The following is a 13,781-nucleotide window of genomic DNA, read 5'->3' as shown; positions in this document are numbered from 1 at the left end:
CTTTTGCATTTTCTCACCCTTTGTGAATCTTTCCCGACAACTCATTCCTTCGAAATAAATAAATAGTTTGGCTCAGATCAAAATCAGTTCAAAAATACTGCCATGGCTTCTCACGATATTCAGAGCAGAAAGCCAATGTCCTCTGTGTGACCTCAAGCCTGGTGACCTCTCTAACCCCCTCTGCAGACACCCCACAGCCCCAGGGCCATTGGCCTGTTTCTTCTCTGCCTGCAGCGACTTCCCTACAGGCTTGCTGACCTGGACTTTATCGGATTCATCTTGCCTGGTCACCCTATTATAAGACATCTCCATTTATCTCCCTTTCTTATCCTTCCTGAAACTAACTGTCACAGTCAAAATATTTGATAATTTGTGGCTGGGGAGATGTCTCATCAGTTAAGAGACCATGCTGCTGTCTCACAGAGGATCAGGGTTCAGAACACACACACCATACACACATACGGATATCTCCCAACCGCACACATACGCCCCATACACATGATTAAAAATAAAAATATAAAGGGATAACAACTGGAGAGATGGCTTAATGGTTAAGAGTGCTAACTGTACTCGGAAAGACTGGGTTTCCCCAGGATGCGCGTGCAGTCTCAACTGCCTGTAACTCAAGTTTCAAAGAACTCGATTTTCTCTTCTGGCCTCCCAGGACTCCTGCACACATGTGGCCCACATACATATACACAGGCACACACATACACAGAAAAAAAAAAAAGAAAAATGGAAACGGAGCTGGAGAGATGGCTCAGCGGTTAAGAGTTATTAGCCACTGTTGCAGGGGTCCCCACGTGTAAGTTCGCAGCCATCTCTAACTCCGGTCCCAGGGGATCTGACACCCTCTTCTGGCCTCCGCGGGCACCAGACATGGTGCATTTACATATATAAAAGCAAATCACCCAATAATTCTTGAAAAGAAACATTTAAAGAGAGACGTGGAGAAGGAATAAGATTAGACAGCAGTATAGTACAGCCCCTCCATCAAGAGTGGACCAGATTGGCTCCAGTCGCGGGAACTGGCTCCGCCCCTTCGCAGGCTTCTCTTACTATGCAGGGGGTTAAGCTGCTTCCTGATGCTCTCGCCCCGCCCCCGCACCACGCCCCTTTCCTGGATGCCCTCTTACGGGCCTGATTAGTTGCTGGTTCCGCCCCTTCCCGATGAGCACGCTCTTCCGGTCCCGCCCCGATCGCTAGGCCCCGCCCCCTCTGCCTCTCTTCTTGCGCTCCGGTTTTCCACGGCGCGGGGTATTTTGCGCGGGCCTAGGGAAGCTCCGGTCTCGCGTCTCCTGGCCGCTGCCCCGCGACGGCTCTGCGCTGGCGAGGCCGGTGTCGGACACCGCGGCCTCGGCCGGAGCGGCGCCCTGGACGACCCTGGAGGCCCCCGCCCGCCTCCTGCTGCACGCGCTGCAGCCAGGGCCTGAGGGCGCGCGGCGCGGGCTAGGGGCTCTGCGCGCCCTGGGCCGGCGCGATGAGCACTTCCCTTGGGATGGCTTCCTGGAGGCGCTGGGCCGCGCAGAGCCCGAGGTGCGGGGCTCCGACGGCCGCCTGGAGCTGTGAGTCCCCGCCCGTGGCCCCCTCGCCGCCAACCCCCCCCCCCTGCTTATTTGTATAGTTGAATCAGGGTTCCATCTAGCCCAGGTTAGCCTCCCAACTCCTGCTGCCATCCCCTCTGTGATAGGATTACAAGCGTGCGAGCTGACACTGGCCTGCGACACTGAAGACATTTTGTCAGGCAGAATTCTAAGTGACTTTAATGCTCGCTTCCGTCTCCAGTTGTTGAGCTGGTCGTGCATACAGCATTTCAGGAGGCAGAGGCGAGCGCATGCCTCTCTTGAGTTCCAGGGCAACAGCGAGACTGTAAGAATAAAAGACGGGTTGTAGTGGTGCACGCTGGTAATAGCACTACTTGTTAGGCAGAGGCATGAGGGTTTCTTTAAGTTAAAGACCAGCCAGGACGACATAGAAAGATCCTGTCAAAACAACCGTTAATTTAAAAAAAGGAAAAGAATAGGGGTTGGAGGGATGGCTTAGTGGTTAAGAGCACTGACTGCTCTTCCAGAGGTCCTGAGTAATTCCCCCGGCAACCACATGGTGGCTCACAACCGTGGGATCCGATGCCCTCTTCTGGTGTGTCTGAAGAGTGTACCCATACAAATAAACAAATCTTTAATAATGATAATAAAGTATCTCCAATACAGATGTACTTATATCAAGTGGACACCTGTGTCAACAATACAGATCATAGTGTAGGTTCTAATTTCAGCATTCAGGAAGCTGAGACAGGAGGATTGCTTCAACTTGAAAGCCTGGGCTGCACAAGCTAGCAAAACTAGAGGCTGGCAGATCTCTGTGAGTTCGAGGCCAGCCTGGTCTACAGAGCGAGTTCCAGGACAGCCAGGGCGACACAGAGAAACCCTGTCACAAAAAAGGAAAAAAAAATTTTTTTTCTCCCCTCTATTATCCTCATATACCAGGCACCTCTGTGTGATAATAGCCCTGACACAGAGGGAGTCTCAAAGACATGGTCACTTGGTACTGGTCACACTGGCTCTGGACTGCTACCTCAGTGGAATCCTAGAGAGCTAAATGCATGGGACCCTGGGGAAGCCCTGGAGGCCAGGGTTGAAAGAGAGAATACGCTGGTTACTTGGGGCCGCTGGCCGCTTGGGAACAGTGAAGGGTGGGGTGAAGGGTTGTTAGGGAGTTCCTTCTGCTTCCTGTCCCACTTGCTCTGTGGAGCCCTTTCTGGTCCAGAGGTCCAAGAACAGGGCCTGGTGTGTGTCAGGTGTCTCTGACTCCTGACCCCTTCATCCTCAGCAACTCCATCATCCAGTACCACCATCCAGTCCCTGGCTGTTCCCTGCCACAATGTCCGACTCCCTAGCCAGTCCGCCGTATGGTACACGCCTGTAATCAGCTAAGGCAGGAGGTTTGAGGGGTCAAGACCAGCCTGGATTACATATTGAGATCCTCCCAACTCAGAAACAAAACAAAACCAACCTGTGTTCTTAGGATCCCACTGCTGCTCCGGTTGCCTGGGGTATGCCAGAAGAACCTGATGTCCCTTCTGCTGGCTCTTCAACCCTCCTTACCCGAAAGCGGCCTCCGCTCAGTGCTGCAGCTTGACCAGCGGGACACAGCGGCTATCCCTGATGCCTGGCTCCACGCCCTCATGGAGCTGCTAAGGAGGGATGTTGGGGTTGGAGTCCCTGTGGGGGGCTCCTCTCCTTTGACTGCCAGCTGTCAGTCACAGCTCCGAGACCTGTGTGGGCGGCTGGGCCAAGGGGGGAGGGGGCTGAAATTGGCCCTGGCTCCAGATCCAGAGCAAGAGGACGGACTCTCTCAGCTTTGTGGGAAACGCAGGAAAGAGCCAGAGGAAGAGGCTGAGTCGGAGAGATCCCCTAAACGGTTCCGCGGCTGGGAGGAGGAGGAGGAGGAGGAGGAGGAGGAGGAGGAGGAGGAGGAGGAGGAGGAGGAGGAGGAGGAGGAGGAGGAGGAGGAAGGAAAGGAACGGGAAGAGAGACCCAAGCTGCAGTCCTCGGAATCCGCATCGAATGCCGGAGGTGTGTTGCCTGATACTGAATCCGAGGCTCCGGACACTGGCCCGGGCGTCGAGGAGGCCAAGGGTCCAGCTGAGAGTGTGGAGCTGCCCAAAGTTGTCCAGGTATTGTGGTTGGGAAGCTGGTTGGGACTTGTTTTCCAGCAGGGACCTCCCTGTGGTCCACGGACTAGGGATGAGGGGTGGGTTGTGGGGGCTGGAAGGAGTGTGACTTCCCCTCCCCAGACTGATGGGCTAGGAGCAGGAAGCACCTGTGTGGGGTCAGCTCCTGCTGCTCTGCCTGGTGATGGGAGTCATGCCAAGGGCCAGGCTGCCCATATGGGATCTACCTACCCCATTGAGGTTGGATGCAGAGAGAACAGCGGTGGGCTGGGCTTCACACAGGCCTCTAGGCAAAAGATTTATTTATTTACTTTATGTATGTGAGTACACTGTCACTGTCTTCAGACACACCAGAAGAGGGCATCAGACCCCATTACAGATGGTTGTGAGCCACCATGTGGTTGCTGGGAATTGAACTCAGGACCTCTGGAAGAACAGTCAGTGCTCTTAACCACTGAGCCATCTCTCCAGCCCTGGGCATCTTATAAGATGGAGGCAACACATACCTGCTTCCTTTGAATTTGCCTTTGCCCTTCAGCTCCCGTTGGTCCTGCCCGTATAACACCTTTAGAATTTTTATTTGTCATATATGTGTGCCTCATGCTTGTGGGGCCCATGGAGGCCAGAAGAGGGTGTCGGGTCTCCCATAGCTAGAGTTACAGGGGGCTGGAGATTTTGAGCAGCCCAGTGTGGGTGCTGGGAGCTGGACCCAGTTCCCCAGCTCCTGCCCGGGTGTTTTCCACAGAGGGAACTGAGAGGCCCTGCTGCACCACAGATCTTCCATGACCACGCTCTCCTCCACAGGACCAGGTGCCCAGGCTGCAGCAGCTGCTGAAGGCCTTCCAGGAGGTGACCGGCTCTCCCCGTCCACCACAGCCCTTCTGGCTTCTCTCTGTACCATAGCCATGCCCAGGGAAGCCCCAGATCAGGGAGCCCAGCGTGGGGCTGGGTTAGGACCGAGATCTGACAGACACTACAGGGCCAAGTTTGGACAGGCCATCATTCCCCCCAGGAAGTCCTCCTCTGGGAGTGCTGGAAGAGTAGCCTCTGTGACCTGTCACAAGGACTCTGCCGGCCACCCTTAGGTAGGATTTGCCTTCCCAGGAGCAGGAGGGGCTGGAGGAGCCCCCGGTGGACCTGCAGTTTCTTCACGAATGTAGTCCCAGTCAGGTGAGCCGGCCCTGCCCTGAGGTCACCCCCACACCTGCCTGTTCCCATGGAGCTCAGGGGCGGGGCTTGCATGCTCCGCCTCTCCAGGCTCCTCCCACTGAAGCAGTTCTCCCTGCTCTATGCTGCATTTCCCTTCCCACCATGTCCTTGTCTGCCCTTTCTGTTGCCCACTGGGCTTGTAGCCTAGCAGAGGCAGCTGAGTGTCCTCGGTGTCCCCCACCCAGATGGAGTTGCTCTGCAGCCAGCTACAGCTACCCCAGATCCCTGAGGGAGACCTCCTGCAGCTCTGCAGCCACCTGCTGGGTCTAACACCAGCCCTCAGCATCAGCAACGCCTCTGTGCTGGCCAGGAGCCTCTTTCTTGACCGGGTGGGCACAGGGGGCACCGGAAGGCCAGGGACAGTGGGATCCTCTGAGTCCTTGGCAAGGGGCTTGGGAGAGGGGCAGAGGGGCAGAGGGGCAGAGGGGTGGGCTTCTGGCTGTATGTTGTTACGCATGTAACTTCTTACCACCCGGGCCCCAGATGGAGCCAGTGTGATTCTAGACAGATAAACACCTGGCTTTTCCTCCACAACATGGATTGCCATCTGCAATGTGTGTGAGGTAAACAGTGAGGAAGGGAAGCCGTGACTCCGCCCCCTCCCTTGTGACTAGATCCGCTCCCTGCAGTCCTCTGCCTCCAGACTTCTCAGGGTGGCCCTCACCTCCTTCTGTGTAAAGTACACCTATGCTGTCTGCAGGACTGTCCTCTGTCCCGTGCTCCAGGACCCAGGTGTAGGTGCGTACAGAACCAGCCCCAGGCCCACCCTCTGTGCCCAGCACACTCCACCCCAAGGGGCCTGCTGGGAGTTGGGGCCAATGCATGACCAGTTCCTTCCCCGACAGCGGGCACCCTGACCCTGGCTGCCTTCCCCTGCCCTCCCCAGCCCTCTCTCCTCTCCTGTCTCTGGCCCAGGTCCTGCGCAGACCGAGTTACTGTGTTCCCTTATAAAGGACGAGTCCCTGGAACCAGACATGCAGGTCCAGATTCTGGGGTGAGTGTGCAGGCTTCAATGCTAACCTCACTCTGCTCTCTGGCCAGGGCAAGCCTGAGTGAGGCCATGGTTTCACCCCTAGGACGGTGCACACACTCATGTATGCACGCATACCCATCATGGCACTGAGATCTAAACCTGCCTGGTGCCCTTTTTCTCTGGGCCCATGTTGGGTGGGATGCCTGGCATCTTCCCCAGTTTTTCTTGGTGTCGTCCCTCTAAGAAGTAGCTCAGCTTAGCCCAGGGTAAGCTTAGCTGCAGTAGTTAAGAGCGCTGCCACAGTCAGATGTGAGTTCAATCCTGACCTTGCTTATTAACTCAAGCTTGTTTGTTTATCTATACATATTTCTTTTCTTTTCTTTGTTTGTTTTGTTTTTTTTTTTTTTTTTTTTTTTTTTTTTTTTGAGACAGGTTTTCTCTGTGTAGCCCTGGCTGTCCTGGAACTCACTCTGTAGACCAGGCTGGCCTCGAACACAGAAATCCGCCTGCCTCTGCCTCCCAAGTGCTGGGATTAAAGGCATGCGCCACCACCGCCCGGCATGTATTTATTTTCAAAGCAAGGTTGTATGTAGCCTAGGCTGGCCTTGAGCACAACTTCATAGCTGAGGCTAGCCTTGAACACCCACCATCTGCCTCCCAAGTGCTGGAATTATAAGGCACACAGGCCTGAACTCCTCATTCCTGTCTCTGAGCCTGGTGGTCACTCTGGGACGTTTTCTAGGTAGTCTGTGTGGTAGTGCATTCTGTGAGTTCACAGGAAATCGGACATCCAAGGTACTCAGCGTTGTTCAGTGGAAGAGCACATGTTTAGTACATATGAGTCTCAACACCGAAATACATGTAATAGTTCTAGTATGTAAGTGCTCAAAATTGGGATTAAATTTAGACTGTAAAATCAAAGAATGGCTGGGCATTAGTGGTATAAGCCTGTAATCTCACCCTTGGGAGGTAGAGGCAGGGGGATCAGGAGTTTAAGACTAGTCTTGACAGCCGGGCAATGGTGGTGCACACCTTAAATCCCAGCACTTGGGAGGCAGAGGCAGGTGGATTTCTGAGTTCGAGGCCAGCCTGGTCTACAGAGTGAGTTCCAGGACAGCCAGGACTACACAGAGAAACCCTCTCTCGAAAAATGTGCCCCTCCTCCCCCCAAAAAACCTAGTCTTGATACATAGCAAGTTTGGGGCCAGCCTGGGGTACATTGTTTCCTAAACACAGATACATGGGCTTGGGAGACAGCAGGTGAGAGTATGCTGTCCTTGCAGAAGAGCCAGTTCCACCTCCCAGCACCCACGTCAGGTGGCTCACAGCTGCCGGTAGCTTTAGCTCCAGGGCCTGACACTAGTTGCCTTCCTGGTCACCTGAACTTAGGTGACAAAGCCACACATAATTAAAAAGAATAAAAAACCTTTTTTGTTTGTTTGTTTGTTTTGTTTTGTTTTTCGAGACAGGGTTTCTCTGTGTAGCCCTGGCTATCCTGGAACTCACTCTGTAGACCAGGCTGGACTTGAACTCAGAAATCCGCCTGCCTCTGCCTCCCAAGTGAAGAATAAAAATTCTAAAACAAACACACAAAGTCAGGCTGGAGAGATGACTCTGGGTAATGGTTTGTGCCACCAAGTCTGACCCCATGGGTCTCACTCTTAGAACCCACTCAAAGGACCCCGGATGAATGCAGCTGAAATAAATAGTAAAACAGATTCCATGGCCAGACGTAAAATTGAAATGCCGCTTAGGAGCCAGACTTGATGGCTCATGTGTCAAATTTCGGCACTCAGGTGAAAGTGAGGCAGGAGTATTACTTTGAGTTCCAGCCTAGGGTACAGAGTAAGTTCTTTTTGGTTTTCCAAAACAGGGTTTCTCTGTGTAACCTTGGCTATCCTGGAACTCACTCTGTAGACCAGGCTGGCCTTGAACTCAGAAATCCTCCTGCCTCTGCCTCCTGAGTGTTAGAACACATAGTTGTGAGTCTTTCAAAGGGGAAAAAACAAACAAAACAAAACAAAAACGGGGGCGGGGGGCTGGAGAGAGCACTGACTGCTCTTCCAGAGGTCCTGAGTTCAATTCCCAGCAACCACATGGTGGCTCACAACCATCTGTAATGGGATCCGATGCCCTCTTCTGGTGTGTCTGAAGACAGACAGTGTATTCATAGAAATAAAATAGAAAAAACAAAACTATAGTGGGGGTGGGGTAGTAGGCTCAAATAATGCCAGCCACTGCTCGATGACCACTGGGCTTCAGAGCCTAGGCACTTCCACAGTCACATGGAAAACCTGCACAGGAAAACCTGGGGTCTGTAGCTGCTTTGTTCAGTAAGGCCGTTGCTGTTCCACTGTGGACCCCGTGTGGCTGTGAAGGCTGGCCTTACCGGGTGTCTTCTGTGCAGGCAGGTCCTGGAGCTGGCCTGGAGGGAGGAGACCTTCCCGGTGCTGCAGGCGCTCCTGGAGCGACAGGTGAGCATGCTCCCTCGAGAGGCTACGTTCAGGGCTAGGCAAGCAGGCCGCTGCCTTATACCTGTGTCACTGCAGAAGGCCCTGCAGATGCAGGCAGGGACCGACAGCTGACCCCTGGTCACCTAGCCCTGTCTTGTAGTAACACCTACCTTGGGGCTGGCATCTCCAATTCTCTCTCACATGGCCCAGGCTGGCCTAGAACCCCTGTGTGGTGGAGGGTGACCTTAAATTCCTGGTCATTCTTCCTCATGCTGGGACTACAGGTGTGCCCCAACACACGAGGTTAGAGTCACAACTTTAAAAACTCAACAGGAGGGAGGCAACATGTTCCTCTGACTCTGTCCCAGGCATCCCCAGCCCTGCGCCTAGCACCAAGTTAGGGCAGTGCTCATATCTGCTGCTTACACAGCAGGCCTTAAACTGGCCTTCTCTGCTTCTCATGGGGGCTGAAGCCCACCCGCCCTGAGCCCCGTGTGCCTGATTTTTGTGTGTTCACCTGGAGTCTGAGCTTAGGACTGGGTACATGCTGTGCATCACCATGCCATACTTTATGAGTTACTAGATACCCCTGGGCTCCGTGTATGCTGGTCACGGGCTCCATCAACAGAACCACATCCCTAGCCCTCCTCTCTTTTAAGAGTATATCTTGGCATTTTCCTATATTACCACCTAAAATTCTCCATCTTTATATTATTATTGTCATTATCTGAGACAGGTCTCAAGTAGTCCAGGCTAGTCCAGGCTGCCCCTGAACTCACTACAGAGAGATGACCTTGGGCTCCTGCCCTGAGTCCTCAGATTATACCCTTCCTAGCTTCTCTCCTGTCTGCATCTTAGATAATTGATTAATCATCCTTCTTGCTGTGATAAAATACCCCCACAAAATCAACCTGTAGAAGGAGGGCTTGGTTTAGGCTTCCAATTTAAGGGTCCAGCCTGTCATGTTGGGAGGGGCTTGGGGCAGGAGGCTGAGGTTGTTGGTTAAGTTGTGTCACGTTCAGAAAGCAGAGATGAACCAGTTGGTTGTGCTAGGGTCCCCAGTCGGTGGGATGGTGACTCCGGTAGTTAAGGAGGACCTTCCTTCAGTGGAACCGTACTGGGGACGCCCTCATAGACACACCCAGAGATGTGTTTCTACGGTGATTCTAGATTTATTTATTTATTTTGTGTATTCACCATTGCTCTCTTCAGACTCACCAGAAGAGGGCATGGATCCCATTACAGATGTAATTCATGTAATGTAAATCATGGTTATGAGTCACCAGGTGGTTGCTGGGAATTGAACTCAGGACTTGATTGACCGAGGCAGCTTATGCCCAGGTCAGGTCTCCTTATCTGAGAGTAGAGACAACGGCAGGCGTGAAATGCCGACGACCACCTGATGTTAGTGGTCCTTCGTCAACGTGAAGAGCTGGTGGTGCACCTCAGAACCTCACGAGGCCTGCCTTCAATCCGGCTTCAACACTGAGGCAGAGTGGAGTCACTGGCTCCCCGTGGCCCCAATTGAGCCTTTGGGAGGGCAGTTGCTCTTCTGTGAGACCTGTATCTGTCAGTGTTCTCTTACTGTGATGAAATGCCTAAGTAAACAGCAGCAGGAAGAAAGGCTGGCTTGTGTTCTCAGTTCAGAGGCTTTTATCTGTTTTTGGTCGGTTGCTCCTAGACCTGTATGAGGCACCGTCATGGTGGAAGGAGATGGTGACGGGTAGACTGCTCTGGTTATGGCAGCCAAGAAGCAGAGAGAGAGAACAGGCCAGGCTACCACTGTCCCCTTTAGACAAACCCCACCTCCCAGCATCTCCCCCTGGGACCAAGACTTCCAATACATGGGTTTGAGGAGGAACATTCTAGAGCACTCTGTTCAGGAGGTGGATAGCTTGGGTTTGACGCTGTCCCATGTCCCAATGCATGCAGGTGGAGATGACCTCTGAGGCGTTCAGTGTCTTGATGCAGAAGCTTTGCAAAGAGGGGCCGGCAGCCACCACCTCCATGGCCTATGCCAAGCTGATGCTGACGGTGATGACCAAGTACCAGGCCAGCGTGAGTGTCGGCAGGGGCTCATCCAGCCAGGATCCCTGGGAGTAGTATGTGCGTTGGGAAGTTCTGAAAGTCCAGCATGCTGGCCTTCCCCTTGAGCTGACCCTGTCTCCAGGGTCATGCCTGGGAGGAGCCTAGCACAAGCATTTGGTGACAAAGGAGGAGGGCAGCTAAGCCTTATGGGGGATTGTGCCTGGGGATGGAGAATGTATGGAGCAGGCTGAGGCAGGGGGTTTGCTCTAAGTTCAAGGCCAGTCTGGGATACACAGTGAGACAAATACAAAACACAAAAATAAATAAAGCTAGACATGGTGGTATATGCCTTTATTCTAAGCACTCAGGAGGCAGAGGTAGGTGGATCTCTTGAGTTTGAGGCAGCCTGATTTATATTGTCAGTTCCAGGACAGCCAGGGCTATATAGAGACCCTGTTATCCGCCCCTCCCCCCACATTAGTCATAATGATAATAAGTGGGGAGGGCTGAGGAGGTAGCTGGTTGGCAGAGTGCTTGTCTAGCTTAAAACCCTGGGCTCAATTCCTTATACTTTGTAGACTGGATATGGGGGCGGGGGCCCATAAAATCCCAGCACTGAGGGGGTGGAGGCAGGAAGATCAGAAGTTCAAGGCCAGCCTTGAATACAAGACACTCTCTTTTCTCTTTTTTACAAAAAGAATGTGTTCAAGGCCAAGCTCTGTACATAGCAAATGCACAGCCAGTCTACGTTGTATGAGAGGTTCACTCCCATCCCAGCACACCGAAAAAACATGGCTGGCCACGGGCTGGGGTTGGGGAAAGCCGCTCCTGGCAAGACATAACAGCGTGAGGGAGGACCGACCTTGGGGTCTGCAAGCAGCTCCTTGTAACCAGGAGCTCAGGTGTGAGAGGCAGTGGAGGCTGCAACAAGGCTGCTGGCTGCTATGACTTCCTCCCCCGTCCCCCGCTCAAGCACCGAGCCCAGCCCTCTGAGGTTGTGCTCTTAGCCTGTCCTGTGTGTCAGCCCGCAGTCACTGTTCCCTCTGCTGCCTCACCTCCTGTGGGGCTGTGGTCTTATGCCACAGTGACTGTGTAGCAGCTCCACTGTACAGGCATGGTTTCTCAGCTAACCTGGAGCTCTCTCTGGCCTGCCTGCCTGACCAGTGAGCCTAGGGATCCCCAGCACTGGGGCTACACGTCCTACGAACATGCCCAGATTGATTTTTAATGCTGATGTATTTAATTTTTTTTTTAGATATCTGTGTATGGATCTGTGCACATGCTCTCTCTCTCTGTGTGTGTGTCTATACATGTATAAGTGTATGTATACATATATATATTTATATATGTAGACATACACATGTATCGGTGTTCCACGTGCATGCAGTGCCTGTGGAGGCCAGAAGAGGGCATCAGATCACCTGAGACTGGAGTTGCACACAGTTGTGAGCCACCATGTGGGTGCTGGGCACCAAATCTACTTCCTCTAGAGGAGCAGCAAGTGATGTTAAATGTGGGACTGTCTCTCCAGCCCTGATTCTAATATTTCAGTTGCATTTTAACTGATGTATTTTGTGTGTGCACGTGTAGGGGCAGAGGACAACTTTCAGAAGTTTGTTTTTTCCTTCCACTATGTGGGTCCCAGGATCAAACCCAGGTAGCCAAGCTTGGCAGCAAGCGCCTTCACCCTCTGGGCCCCCTCACTGGCCCAGGCCCGGCAGCCTGTCCTAGAAGGCCCTGTGCGGGTCATGGCCAGGGCGCTCTTTTGACAAGGCCTCAGGTAGCTCAGGGCGGCCTTGAACGTCTGAGCCTCCTGTCTCCAGCTCCTGGGTGCAGGATTACTGGGTGTACTATTATAGCCTGGTTCATGCCGTGCTGGGGATGGAACCCAGGTAAGCCTGACCTTGATATAGACCAGGCTGGCCTGAATCTTCTATGTTCACCTGGTTGGCCTCAAACTCAAAGACCCTCCTGCCTTTGCCTCCTGAGTGGTGGGATTAAAGGCTACGCTCAGCTTGTTTTTTATACAACCCAGGACCCCTGGTCACCAGGACCCCCTGGTCACCAGGACCCCTGGTCATGCTGAGCCCTCTTGTGTTACCTGGCAACACAAAAATGCCCCACAGGCCACGATGTGGTGGAGGCAGCTCCTCAGCTGAGGCTCCCTCTTCACCCAGCTGTGTCAGGTTGACAATCAAGATTGGCCATCATGCAGGTAATTTGTTGATCCCACGATCCCGGGCAAGTGGAATGGGGGCCTCTGTGTGCTGTGCAGTTCTGGAGCCCCTGGGTCCTCCACAGACCTCTCTAGATCCCAGAAGGGCCAACCTCCAGAGGCATCAGGACCTTTAGATAAGGTCCAGTCTTTGAGGAGTGGAGGTTGGAGACTGGAGATGCAGAACCTGAGCCCCATAGAGGACATAGGAACAGGAGGGAAGGAGGGAGGGAGAGAGATGGGGGGAGAGGGAGAGAGAGAGAAAGAGAGAGAGAACGAGAACACACGAGCAAGCACTGTCGGTCTGAGGAACGTCTGAAATCCCTCTCCTCATCTGTAGCCTGGCAAGGTCATGAGTGCAGGGTGAATCTAGCAGCGGGGCCTGCTCCGAGCTCCACAGCTGACAGAACGCCAGGCCTTCCTGGTGCAGGCTTCACCTCAAGAGGCAGAAAGGTTGGGGTGCTCGGGAGCCTGTCCTCGCTTCCGTTCTCTCCCTCACAGGGCCCGTACAGTGTTGAGATGGGGAGGCGGGCTGCTGCAGCCCTGACCCGATTCCTTCTCTCCAGATCACAGAGCAGCAGAGCCTGGATCTGGCTGTGGCCCTAGAGCCCAATGCCACCTTCCTGAAGAAGTCCCTGCAGGCAGCGCTGAGACATCTGTCCCGCTGACCACCCAGGAGGACAGCCGCCCTGACCTCTTGCCTCTTGCTTACAGAATACAACCTGAGCAGTCAGCTGCCTCTTGCCCACTCCTGACCACATCAGGATACAGGGCGGGTGGAGGATGAGTGGGGGTGGGCGGCGGAACTTCCAGCGTGAATGTTTCGTTTGTTTCTGAACTGAGTGATTTTGTAACAGTTCTTAATAAAAAGAAGAAAGCTCACCCGGTTTGGTAGCTTGCCCCTGTAATCCCAGCCCTCAGGTGGAGGCGGGAGGATCAGGAGTTCAAGGTCATCTTTAACTGCAGAGTTTAAGGCCAGCCTAAGCTACTTGAGAGAGACCTGTCTCAGAAAAGTTTGTGGGTGAGGCTGAGATTTGACTGGAGGTGGGGCCAGGAGAGTCCCCCAAAAGCTGTAGGGCCAGCTTAGCCTGAGACAAAATGGAAGGCAAGAACCAGCGCCCGAGGTTCTCCTCTGACCTCTGTGTGTGTGTCTGTGTGTGTGGTGAGGCATGTTTGCATCCCAGAGTGCTCATGTGTGCACAGTACAAACGTACGAACATACACAGGTCA

General features: G+C 53.5%; 1 protein-coding gene across 1 annotated transcript; it reads left to right on the top strand.

Annotated features, from left to right (window-relative positions):
- The first annotated feature begins 594 nt into the window (after positions 1-594).
- Positions 595-13,433, top strand: Fance (FA complementation group E). Its single transcript, XM_076916807.1, has 11 exons — positions 595-618; positions 1,207-1,565; positions 3,025-3,676; positions 4,478-4,522; positions 4,778-4,843; positions 5,068-5,211; positions 5,497-5,620; positions 5,798-5,876; positions 8,263-8,329; positions 10,241-10,366; positions 13,118-13,433. Exons 1-11 carry the CDS (start codon positions 595-597, stop codon positions 13,217-13,219), a joined length of 1,788 nt encoding a protein of 595 aa, XP_076772922.1. The 3' UTR covers positions 13,220-13,433.
- Positions 13,434-13,781: the final 348 nt, after the last annotated feature.

The sequence above is a fragment of the Arvicanthis niloticus genome, chromosome 20 (genome assembly GCF_011762505.2).
Source record: "Arvicanthis niloticus isolate mArvNil1 chromosome 20, mArvNil1.pat.X, whole genome shotgun sequence".
Classification (NCBI taxonomy): domain Eukaryota; kingdom Metazoa; phylum Chordata; class Mammalia; order Rodentia; family Muridae; genus Arvicanthis; species Arvicanthis niloticus.
This window is presented reverse-complemented; position numbering and strand designations above follow the sequence as displayed.

Coding starts and splice junctions, on each gene's coding strand:
- Fance (XM_076916807.1), top strand. CDS start 595: ATGCGCGTGCAGTCTCAACTGCCT. Junction 5,877..8,262: donor ATGCAGGTCCAGATTCTGGG/GTGAGTGTGCAG, acceptor TCTTCTGTGCAG/GCAGGTCCTGGAGCTGGCCT. Junction 8,330..10,240: donor AGGCGCTCCTGGAGCGACAG/GTGAGCATGCTC, acceptor CAATGCATGCAG/GTGGAGATGACCTCTGAGGC.